The sequence below is a fragment of the Gossypium hirsutum genome, chromosome D06 (genome assembly GCF_007990345.1).
Source record: "Gossypium hirsutum isolate 1008001.06 chromosome D06, Gossypium_hirsutum_v2.1, whole genome shotgun sequence".
Classification (NCBI taxonomy): Eukaryota; Viridiplantae; Streptophyta; class Magnoliopsida; order Malvales; family Malvaceae; genus Gossypium; species Gossypium hirsutum.
The window spans coordinates 6,783,425-6,796,284 of record NC_053442.1 but is presented as its reverse complement, the minus strand read 5'-3'; the positions used below and the strand labels follow the sequence as shown (position 1 = coordinate 6,796,284).

The 12,860-nt window shown below is 32.9% G+C and overlaps 2 protein-coding genes across 3 annotated transcripts; one reads left to right on the top strand and one right to left on the bottom strand.

Annotated features, from left to right (window-relative positions):
* The first annotated feature begins 2,778 nt into the window (after positions 1–2,778).
* LOC107901427 (dnaJ homolog subfamily B member 4) lies at positions 2,779–4,374 on the top strand. Its single transcript, XM_016827435.2, has 3 exons — positions 2,779–3,116; positions 3,272–3,735; positions 3,810–4,374. Exons 1-3 carry the CDS (start codon positions 2,964–2,966, stop codon positions 4,255–4,257), a joined length of 1,065 nt encoding a protein of 354 aa, XP_016682924.2. The 5' UTR covers positions 2,779–2,963; the 3' UTR covers positions 4,258–4,374.
* Positions 4,375–4,602: 228 nt separating this feature from the next.
* LOC107901426 (aldehyde dehydrogenase family 3 member H1) lies at positions 4,603–11,189 on the bottom strand. Of its 2 annotated transcripts, XM_016827433.2 has the most exons (10): positions 10,705–11,189; positions 8,835–8,903; positions 8,639–8,735; positions 8,337–8,543; positions 7,203–7,318; positions 7,021–7,125; positions 6,770–6,942; positions 6,592–6,682; positions 6,036–6,185; positions 4,603–5,073 (listed from the first exon to the last, which is right to left on the bottom strand). In XM_016827433.2, exons 1-10 carry the CDS (start codon positions 10,927–10,929, stop codon positions 4,834–4,836), a joined length of 1,473 nt encoding a protein of 490 aa, XP_016682922.2. In that variant the 5' UTR covers positions 10,930–11,189; the 3' UTR covers positions 4,603–4,833. The 2 variants fall into 2 exon arrangements, with proteins under 2 accessions (XP_016682922.2, XP_016682921.2); XM_016827432.2 differs by having other exon boundaries at positions 6,770–7,125; positions 10,705–11,184.
* Positions 11,190–12,860: the final 1,671 nt, after the last annotated feature.

The following is a 12,860-nucleotide window of genomic DNA, read 5'->3' as shown; positions in this document are numbered from 1 at the left end:
TTCATAAATCTTTTTATTTCTTTTTGTTTTATCCTTTATCTTTTTAACTTTTGTATACCTTATATTTTATATGTATATAGATACTTATGCATTTTTATTATTTTTTAAATATATACACAAATACATATTTTTATATTTTTATCTTATTTTCACGATTTTCAAACACGTAGATACATGCATTTTTTATTAGTTTTTTTTGTTTGATATATTCCATTCCTTCTTTTTATATGTATACTTGTATATGTATATTAAATATATGCATGATACACAGATTCTCAAATTTACTTGTATATTGTGCCTGTATATATATATTTTGTAAATACATGTGCATATATATTTAAATTAAAGTATTTATTTCATATTGTACGTTAATGTTTTAACATACCCTTTTTGAAAATAAGGTTTGGTTTTAACCATACATCAAAGTTATTTTCTTGATTCAAAGGTTTTTTTTTTGAATAAAAGTAATATTCGAATTTTAGAATTTTCGAGGAAAATTGAGCCCTAACGTATTGGGTTCTAATTTTCTTTGTTAATCTTAAATAACTGAGGATATTCTTTATTCAAAATGCATGAGCATAAAAATCATTTTTTGGAACTTAACTTGTCGTGTCGTAACGCATTGGGCGTGGCATGTTACTTTCTAAAAATGAAGATTTTCACATAAAATAAAAGTGATATTCAAAGTTCAGGGATTATGAGGAATTGTACCCTAACGTATTGGGACTCGATTTCTTTACATGACTTGAACAATTGATTATCCTTTTTCAAATTTCATCATTTGAGTTGATTTTAAAATCTTTTTGACCTTCGACACTAAGACATTAAATAATCAATTTGGTACCAATTTTGGGCGTTACGAGAGTGCTAACCCTTCCTCGTGCATAACTGACTCCCGAACTCGTTTTCTCGAAATTCGTAGACCAAAATCATTTTAAGGTGAGCCGATCACACCTTAATAAGGGATCGGTGGCGACTCCAATTTTTATTTTTTAAAGTCGACAACTAAATTTTTATTTTCAAAAAACGGTTTCGACAACTAATGTCCCCATTTTATACCATTACATGAGTTACTCATGTCAAGCTTTAGTCTAATGAACTTGTCATATGTGTGTTAGTCTCATAGGATATCCATAATCCCTTTAGGTTAAATTTATTTACCTAATAAGATCCATTTGATTTCATGGTCATCGTTGTATCCTCAACAATGAAAATGATCATTACTCGTAGTAGTAATGATAAATCAATTGTCCCATACAAATGACCTATTATAATGTTCCAATTTCATAATTCATACAATGTTAATGAGAGGATACCATTTAATCATTATCTAGCTATAATTTTACTATTGTAAGTGTAGTCATATCATGCATAAGTCATGAACCCAACATTCCAACTTTGAACCCACTAAGATGAAAGCACAAGTTTTCAATATATCAAAACACATGGTCATCCACTTACTTAGGATTTAGGTAAGTCACATCATGTATGCCACAAATGAATAAATCCATAAATAGATCTAGGATGAATTCAACTTGGATCTTGTTTGATGTATTGTCAATCCAAACAATCACATCTATGTTTCTATTTTTGAGAGTCAATCCAACTCTAATAGACATAAAAAGTTATCTCCCTAACTGGACTTATAGATAGCATAATAGTCTCACATTATTTGAATCATTTGCTTAATGTGATTCAATGGACTGTGAACAATTTAGATTACCTACTAATATATTTTATTATAATTCATCTATATAATGCAATTTAATACTAAATAAGCCTTAGGTAATCAAGTAATCAATATTTGCTTATACATTTTACTTTTCATAAAAAAACCATTGAGATCAATCTAACATAGAGATAATGAATGATATTTGTTTATTTTCATAAATAATCATTTTGACCATTTCAATAATATGTCGAATATTAAGACATAATAAACATTACATACCCCACTTTGGAAGAACAAACCACTTAAAACCCAAACTCAAACTCGCAAGACCGAATGAAAACTCTAAAAGATCAAATCGCAACAACAACCATTATACCAACGTCAAAAAGACATCAATCAACAAAATGCTTCAACCATTTAGACATGAGGAGCATTATCCGCAAATGGTGTTGCCATAGCTACAAACACCCTTCTAGAAGATGCAAGCTTTGAGAAAAGAATTGCAATCTCTTTGTAAAACTAGGTATGATGATGTGGGATGAACCTCTTATTTTAATTATCCTTTAGCTCCTCGATAACTGTGAAATACATACCGCCACCAAAAAAAAAAACTTATGCCGGTACTAGAGATCCAAGTGACCACATTGTGCAATACAATAATTATACAAAAAACTTGGGTGCCACAGATGCACTCTAACGTAGAATTTTCTTTATGACAAAAACATGCATAAAATTAATATTTAGATTGATCCCTAAACTAAAACCAATACAATTTAGAAGGAACATGATATACTCTCATTTATTTGTAAGCTTTCATATATTGACAAATTTTTCTCCGCTATGAAAACCATGCAAAGATTTAGATTTGGTTTTTTGCTGTTAGATATTTTGATAGAAAAACAACCGAGTGGGGCTAGAGGATTAGGATATGTGTAATATGACATAAAAAAGAAAATGTGACGTGGATCAGTTCAATTGGATAAGTAGTGGAGAAGGTGTATCTAATAATTTGGTCGACTTTGATGATTAAAATTTGGGACACGTTATTGTTTGTTATGGAAGATTTATCTTATTACGTTATATAGGCTCTCTAATCTATTAGTCACAGCGTTTGCTAAATAAAGACAGGAGAAAATATCCCCCGGATTAAATATTTGACAAATTATCCAAGCAATTTTCTGGTGTTGGGTTTATGGTCTAACTCTATCCATCTAATCCTCTTCTTTCTTCTTGCTGCCTTCGCCTGCCTTTCATTGTTTTTTTTTTGGGGGGGTTTTGGTTGTTGTGTCCCATGGTAAATCATCTGAACCAAGAACCTGTCCCCATTTTTAATCAAAAGAAGAAAGGTTTCAGTTTACGGGAGATTACCAGAGTCTTACGATCATGGCGATTTCGTCTTAAGAAATCCTCCTCTTCCGACCAACCCATATACCAACCTTCCCAGGTATACCTCTACGTAAAATCTCCATGCATGCAATGCAATGTTATGCAATAATAATATGTAAATGTCTAAAAAATAATTTGGAAATTATGAAAATTTGGTGATTCTTTGAATCCTCATTTAGGTTGTAAACGTGAGAGAAACTTTTCATGTTGTAGGGCCCTCCAGATGAGAATGGAGGTGGACAAAAAATTCTCCGAGTTAGCAGCTGGACAAGCGATAGCGATGGGTCGAGATCCGAAGGTCAGAGTTCTAAAGGTTTTTTCAAGTATCGAAGCATGGACGCATGCTTTTCTCGCCAAGATTCTACAAACTCAAAGGGTGCAAGCAAGAGGAGCCGCAGCCCCAGCCCCAGCCCCAGCCACAGCCCCAGCCCCAAGCCTTCCTCACAGAACAAGGAGGGAAGCCTGAGAAGAAGCACAACAACAGATAGAAATGGCTTATTTGAGCCCCTGTCAGGAAGCACGAGTCGCCCGAATGGTAACCCCATCATGTTCTCAAACTCAACAGGGGTGGTGAAACCACCACCAATTGAGAAGCAACTCGAATGCACGCTTGAAGATTTGTGCTATGGATGTACCGAGAAGATAAAGATCAAAAGGGACGTTATTACAGAATCCGGGTTTGTAATCCGAAAAACATTACCTTAACCATCGTCTTGACTGAATTAATTGATGATCTGTTTATGATCTGCAGGCAAAGAGTTGAACATAAGGAGATGTTATCAATAAACGTGGAGCCGGGATGGAAGAAAGGAACAAAGATTACATTTGAAGGAATGGGAAATGAAGTACCTCGATTATATGCAGCTGACGTCACATTCGTTATTGCCGAGAAACAACATCCTGTCTTCGGAAGAGACGGTGATGATTTGGAGTTAACGATTGAAATTCCTCTGGTGAAAGCTCTAACAGGTTGCTGCCTTCCCATACCTTTACTGGGTGGGGAGAAAATGGAACTGAAAATAGATGAAATCATTCACCCTGGATATGAAAAGATAATCACAGGCCAGGGCATGCCAACCACAAAAGAAGCAGCAAGCAGAGGGAACTTAAAAGTTAGATTCCTGATTAACTTCCCAACGGAGCTCACAGATGAACAACGAGCCACCGCAGTTAGAATTTTAGGGGATTCTTCTTCATGAATGTGGTTTTAGTTTCTTTAGGAGTCTCAGAATTTGTTTACTTGAGGATATGTTTCTTGCAACAGTATTTCAGACTTCCCTTCATTGTAAAATGTAATGTCAGGTGCTTCGCAGATACTTCAACAAGGAATATATCACCTGCTCATTACCAGTCAGCTAAAATCAAACCATTTTTAACATTTTCATAAATGTAATGGGACCTGGCAGAATAACATTCCAATATGATGCCACTTACCATACCGGTTAGACATGTAAATGTAATGGTACCTTTCAAACTGGAACAAAGCATGTTAGTTCTGCAGTAAACAAAACCACCTCAGGCAAGGTTATCATCAAATCAACACATTTTTACAATGTTGAACTGCATCAGTGCCAATTCATTCGTATAAAATAATTCTCAAATCATGATACCTACATTATGAACATCACATTGATTTTAAGCGAAAAAAGAAAACTATACAACCGTGGTCTTTAAACAGACTTACATGCTTGAAAATATATTGAAATCAGTAAATTGCATAACGTGAAAAAAATAATAAAAAGTTACAACAGAGATAGCCACATAGGTTTTCTCTTTTAAGCCTTAGACCATCCCATCAAAGCACGGATTATGCCTAATATGCTGCCACCAAGAAGAGACTTTAGTAACCTGAGCTTTCCATTCGTGTACGGTGGGTATCTTAGAGGTGCATCACCTGCAAAACTTCTATAAAGAACAGCCTTCTTATGGCTAAAAGTGTCAAAGGAGAATTTCCCATGGTACGCACCCATTCCGCTGTCCCCGACTCCTCCAAATGGCAAAGTGGGCTCAGCAAGCTGAAAACGATATCAGGTGTGTATCACATATACTTCTAATGTTCAATAAGCATGCGAAAATGAATTTAGAGAAGTACTTTATTTTGAAAAATAGGAGCAACTATGTATTTTTCAGCATTTGTTAAAAACAAAAGGAACTTGGAATATTCTTTTTGGTGGGGAACAGTATGAACTTGTCAGAAAGAAAGCAAAAGAATACATCAAAATCCATGTAGTGTCTTAAAATGCAGTACAATGGGCAAATAACCATGGTCAAGTTGGCGTTTATAAAACAGTATGAACATATTAGAAAGAAACAAAAGGAGCATATGCTTCCTACATATCCATGTAGGGAAGCAAAAAATGAATAAAAATTCCACAAAAGATATATTTGATTATTTCAAATAGCAACATGTATCCAAGAGCACCAAAATGGTGTATTATACTGAAGGATAAGATTACCAAAAGAAGCAAGCATTCATGAAGCAATGCTTTTGTGATACTAGTGCAGAGGGCCCTACACACAAGATTATAAGAGCAGCAAACAAAGTAGGATTCTTCACCTATTTTTAAATTTTTAAAAAAAATTATCTACCAATAATTTACTTAGATGATTATGTTTTTTCCCCTTGCTAAATTTATTCTAGAAATTCTGTGACTGAATAATCTCAAAGGAGGTAGTACAAATTGCTGTCACCAATGACTTGAAAGTCCCTAGTGACATTCTTCCAGAGATTCTCATAATAAGAACTATAACTCATTAAAAAAATTGTTTGTCAAAACCTAATTTGACATTATGTTTTTTGATATACCAATTTGACCATCAGAAGGCACTCCATATGCTCTCATTAGTCAAAATTTAAGGGATGGTTTGCAACCTAGCCATGGAGATTATCAGCACTTTTGAAGGTAAATGCATGCAAATGTAACTTGTCTAATGCACACATGGCCACATTGATCCCAAAAGTTCAAAGTATACTTACATGTACAGTAGTATCATTGATAACCAAACCCCCTGCAGAGACTTTTTCAACAAATTTCTCTTTCAGCTTCTTGTTATTGGTAAACATATATGCTGCTAGTGGTTTTGTTCCAGAAGTTATCAGATCAAAGCTGTCTTCCACTTTGTCAATCTGTTATAAAACCAACCACAAGAAAAGCAAGGTATAAATTAAATTTCCCAGATTAGTATAAATTCTGCCAGTCCTTTCTTTCTATAAAGAAAAATCATAAGCAAGTTGCTACAACCACAAGTATATCTCATTGTTTGCATGTAGATGGAAATGGAACTTTTCCCTCACAAGCTTTTCATAAATGTCTTGCTTAGTTATTACTTCATAAATTAAATTGCGAGTACAAGGGGAGCAGGTCTATCCTTCGTGTTCTATTTGATGAAGAGGATATACATTATTTTTGCTCAAGTAATAAGAAAGGCTTAGACTCTGGATTTTTCAAGCACAAATGCTACGCACAGAAACTTGAAAGAAAATTAAAAATAAATAGTAAAATTTTAACTGAATTGATGCTCTTAGCTCCTACCGTGATAATTGGAAGCAATGGACCAAATATCTCTTCATTCATGATCAGTGAATCTTGTGGGACATCAAGCAAGACAGTGGGAGCAATCTTCCTGCGCCATTAAAAGAAAAAAAATATTAACAGTGTTAAAATTCTCAGTTCACTTAAAAAGTGAAGCAAAACCCAGGTTAGAACTCACAAGTTCGATTTATCTCTTTCACCTCCATAGACAATCTTACTTGAAACCTTGTCCTCATCTAAAAGCTTTAGCAAACGGGCAAAGTGATTAGAATTCACTACGCGAGACAAGTCTTTTGACTCCAATGGATTTTTGCCATAAAATAGCTCCAATTCACATTTGAAAGAATCTACCTGCAGAATGAAAAGTGCTTGAGAAGAAAGATTGAAAAGAACTAGATTACAAATGTAAACATAAACAGGTAACCTTACCAACTCCACAGCATAATCCTTTGTCGTAATGATGTAGTCGGGAGAAATACAGGCTTGTCCATTATTACATCCCCACTTGCCCGCAATTATCCGCCTAGTTGCAACCTAAAGATACACACACAAAAAATGCCAGCAAGTTACAAAGAAAGCAGACATCATGGTAAAATAAACATTACCCTTACCTGTAAATTGATGCCTGAATCAACAATAACTGGACACTTTCCTCCAAGCTCCAAAACAACTGGTGTTAAGTGCTTTGCAGCAGCTGCCATCACAATGCGTGCAATTCTTCCATTGCCTAAAAATTCAAGGGTGTTTTGATTCATAATACTTCTTATCAGAAATGAAATAATAGAAATACTACATCATGACAATCCCTTATGCATCAATAATAACCATAAACTGAAACTTAGTACTTCTGGAAGAGCACTAAAATTTTTCCATATGATTTAATCCTTTTGAAAACACAATTTAAGGCATACCATCATTGAAGAGAATCCAAAAACAGCATATCACCACACCAGTATCTTTGTAAAGCATCAAATATATCTAATATGCTAAAGCGAAATCCTCTAAAACCATCTTCAGTTCTTTCCAGATCCTAAAGTAAGAAACTATAGAGCACCATTATGCCAGTTGTACATCCTTATTCCAACAAAATCTTGAGTAGTACAAGCATTGCAATTTTCAACAGTCTTTATCATGGTTAAACACATTAGCTTCAGCCAACCAAGGAACTATGTAACTTTCCAAATATCCCATTAAGGATTTGCTGTATTTCTATCTAATTAACTCGAGGAGGAATAAGATTCATGTTGAAGTGAGATTTCAATTATTAGAGCCCTGCTTAAAGCCCTAATGTTTCGTGCTTTTAAGTTCACTTGTCCCAAACCAGATAAAGGATAATGGTTGAGTATGTTGGCCTGGTATGTAGCAGCCAGTGTAAAAAGATAACCACAAACAATCAACATATATCCTAGAGAGGAAAAGGATTGCCAGGAGAATCTACAAATAGTGCTTGTTAAGATAACCTCTTCAATGACAAAGGGGAATCATTTTAACTCATAAATTGTCGCCATCTATCTCTTCTTCACTAGCACAATTTAAGAATTCAAATCCAATCCTTCCCAACTGTTTGGTAATAAGTATTAGAAGCTACAATCTTGCACCATCTTTGATAGAAAACTTCTTGAAGCATGATGCACATATGAACCCTATAACCCTATAATCCAATTGTCCAAGTGCGCATCATTTTGACATAAAAGATCAAGCTAGAGGAGAAGGTAAATAGATGGTAAATGAAATGAACAAGATACCTGTATACATTATTTTGTCCCACTTTTGCTCGAGTAGTGCTGTTGTTTCAGGAACAGCCCCTTCAACAACCTTTATGCAAGAGCTATCCATGTAATTCGCTACCAGCTTTGCAAGCAATGATGCAGTGGCTGGAGAAATTTCTGATGGCTTTAAGACTATAGCATTACCAGCTGCAATAGCTCCAATAACTGGATCAAGAGACAGCACTGAAAGAAGAAATGCAATAATTAAAGATAAGAGGGGGCGAGAAAAAAAAGAAAAAAGACAGTTCTGGACATGTCCTTAAGGATGTTCAACATACAGAAAGGATAGTTCCATGCTGAGATTACTAACACGACACCCAATGGCTCAGATACTATTTCAGCGGATGATGGAAATGTAGCCAATGAAGTTTTTGCCTGCAGAAAAGGGAAAGCTAATCAATTCAACTCTTTTAATGTCAAGAAGAATCCTTAATGAAAGCTTCCACCCAGCTGAGAGGTCTTGAAAAAGTTTACCTTTTCTGGCATCATCCAATGCTTCATTTTCTTCAGTGCCAATTTACAAGAGTTCTTTAGCATTGCTATCTGCAGAGTAAACCAAGCCAAAATCAGAGGAAGACCAAAAATGTAGTATTTCATTTGGGACTTACATAGAGAAGAACTATGGAAGTAAATTCAGGAGGCTAAGTTTAAACAACTAATATAGTGTTGCCTACTCCATGGTACCGTGTTTCAGAATAGCATGATGCTCCTAGATTTTAACAATCAGGTGTAGTCTAAAATGTCAACTACTAAGAATTATACAAATTTAACAAGAGAAGACAACTCCAGATAAAATTGTCTATGTGACAATATTTCAGTTCCTCTTGAACAAGTCATCTTAATAATTGTTCTTTATCAGTTAAAAGCCTAAAAACATATAGTAGGAAGCTAATCAAAGCACTTAATAAAAAAATGGACACTAAGACCGAGAAGAACAATTTAGGAAACCTAAATAAAGAATCTCCTTGTTGAACTTCATTAGCTATTAAATTAATCAACTTAAGCACAGAAAACCAACTTCAATGAAGATATAAGTTTAAGCACTTCGCTCAGATACTTTTGCTTTTAAACATGTAGCAAACAATTATCATTATAATCAGATAACTGCTGAAAGTTGAAATAACTCCTTAAATATTCTTTTGAATTGAAATAATCAATGTTCATCTAGATTTTAGATTCCCTATTATTCAGTGACTCTCACATTAATCCTTCACAAATCACAGTTATAATTATCCTTGGGGTTGACTATCTGTAATAGCCAAAACTCCAATCATCAAATTATGTTCAAAATAACAATAGATAGCAAGACATGTCTGTGTGTGTGTGTAACTATTCTCTTTCTTCCAGTTTTTATCCAGCTACTAAAGTAATTCCCTGCATTCATATTCAAGTTCAACTCCACTAGTTAAGGCTGAACTCAGCAATTATCCAACCCAAGCCAGAAAGTAATAATTCTAAAGAATCGTCGAAGTGGAACTTTCAACTTTCTGTAGGGAAAAAAAGGCTGAAAAAAAAAAGAAAACACCAAAAACGGATAGATTTTCTGGTTAAAGTTACATCCTGTCGGTACATATCCTGACAATGTCTGCTAGTTGGATTAGCAATAAATCTTGGAGAACTTGAGTTCTACCCGTTTAGAACTATCGAGTATTTAATGGCTAGCAATTATTTTCTAAAGCCTGAAAATGACCAACCATTTCCGTGAGAGAAAAGCCAACTGTTTGCATGTCATAAATGCTACTTCTTTCCACCAAGATTTCAAGTGTGTCACGCATTTTTGAACTTCTAAAAACATTGCACACCAAAAATAAAAAACTTTAATTCCCAAAATTTCCCAATTGCGTGATTCATGAATTTCAGGATACCCACTTGAAAGTTAACGTGAAACAAGTTTTCACAAGAATTTATAATTAACACAAAGGATATCTATTTGTATGGGAAAAGAACAAACAGAGCCAATCAGCTTTAAACAATTGAAGCAAAAACCGCTTTAGAGACAAAAAAAGTAGTTGAAGTTCTTTATTAGGAACCAAATATGAACCATCAAATCTTTTATTCTAATTTCTGGAGACAAGTCGACTATCAATTAAAGTTTTTACTTGAACTTTAATTTAAAAAAACTCATAGTTGATTGGGCATCAAGTATCAGAAATAGCTGACTTTCAGCCGCCCCTTGACTCTGTACTAATACTATGATCCATAGCTCATGATATAACTCCACCGCCTTCTCATCAATTTTAAAATTTAATCAAATAAAAAACAATTCTAATCTAAAATCAATTTTTTAAAAAAAAAATTATTGAAATAAATACTACAAATTAAAATGAAAAAAAAGTTATTTGACCTCGTAGATGGAGGATTCGAGTTCCGGCTTGGAAAGATCGTCGCGAAGAGCGGCGACAATTTGCGGCTCGTTCTCGTCCATCAGTTTCAACATGGCTTTCAACTGAGTCCTTCTCCATTCGTAGTCTTTAGTCTTTCCCGCTACGAAGCTAGCTCTCAACTCCTGAACCACTTCCTTCGCGGAATCTATATCGAAAACCGCCTTCTTCTCCACTTCGCTAGCCATTATTATCCAAAAATAACGCTCAGAGAAAACAATAACAAAACCGATACTAGATTCAAACTTTGAACTTGATGCTTATAGAAGAGGCGAGCAAAATAAAATTGACAATACTGATTGGCTTTCTTTTATTGAGATTTTCTTAAAGAATACGCAGGTGTCACGTTAAATGTAACGATACAGCCGCATCCATATATATATTTATCTATGGCGTTCCTTCGTCATTCGTCAACCCATTACCGAGAGTTATTTCACACGCGTAGAAATGAGCGCGTGCCTGATGGGCTCTCCCTTAATTTTATTCCGGCTGTCTTGGACAAATAAAAAATTGACTTTTGGGTAATTTAAATTTACATAAATAAAGTGTGGTGGTGGCTGTTTTTGTCAAATTTGGGGGTATCCGCTAAAATCAAAATTCTACTGAAAGAAAACGAATTTGGCTGTTTTTTCACGTTTCTTCTCTATCTATACCGATGTGATGACTTTTATTCTTGTGAAGTGAAATTTCTTTATATTATAGGTATAACTTATTTGGTAAGTTATTTAAATTTTTTATATTATTTATCGAATCATCTTAAAATTTTAAAATTTATTAATTTACCTAATAACTTATTTGGTAAACTATTTATATTTTTATATTTTTTTAATTAATATTATTTATCGAATCATTTTTAAAAAAATAAATTTTATTAATTTTGTTGATGTGGTAATTCACACATTAGTAATTAGTTAATTTTTTAATTAAAAATATTTTTTTATAATTTTAATTTTTTATATATTTTAAATTTTAAAAAATTAATTAATTGTTTATATAACATTCATATGGACGTCACCTTAGCAAATTTAACAGACATTAATTTCTCTATCTCTTTGTTTGATTTGATAAACAACACAAATTTAAGGGCTAAAAGAGCAAAAAAAATGGAAAGATAAAATGACTCTTTTTTATTTTTTGTAAAGTTTGAGAGACAAAATGAATTAAGCTGATTTACAAGTAAAACAAACACCAATTTATTTAGGTAATGGTTAAAATATTATTATTTTACAAAATAAATTATATTATTTTGAGATTAATACCATATTTGGTACTTATATTTTTATAAAATATCTGATATGTTACTTATACTTTGAAAACATCTAATGTTGTACCTGAACTATCAATATGTATTTTATTATAGTACATGTACTTTTATAAAATGTTTGATGTGGTATATGCTTTGAAAATGTCTACTGTGGTACGTAAATTATTAATGTGTTTTTTATTATTATGATACATGTACTTTTATTAAATGTCCATGTAGTATTTGTACTTTGAAAATGTTCAATGTGGTACTTAAACTATCAATATGTGTTTTATCATGGTAAGTGTTAACATCGACAATGAATTACTAAATCAAACAACAACAAAATTCGGCACGTAGAAATTTTTTTTTTTCAAATCATCAAGTAACATTATCTTAAAAAACTAAAAAAATAAATTAATTAAATTAAAAACAAATAACTAAATATATTATTAATAATAAAAAGAAGTAAATACTAAATTTACATAAAAGTATATTAAAAAATTGATAAAAAATATTTAAAAAGACATTTGTAAACATTGTCTGAAAATATCTAAAAAAAACAAAAAATTTATTAAAAACAGAAAAATAAAAACGATATAATTTAGTAAAAATAAAATAATATAAACATACCTTTTTAATAATATGGTTTTATATATTAAAGTTTTACTAATATATGAAAAAAAAAAGCTTTTGATTTGTTTCTTGCTTAAGTAATAGTGGGCACATCAATAAATTATGTTGCGGCCCTATCACTTTCTGCTAATTTAATTTTAGTTTGATTGGTATGCGTATTGTTATCAATGTGAGAGGACGTAAGTTGGAGTATGGCGAAACACATTATCTTCCTATTTAAGGGTTGGAGAGGGGCTATAG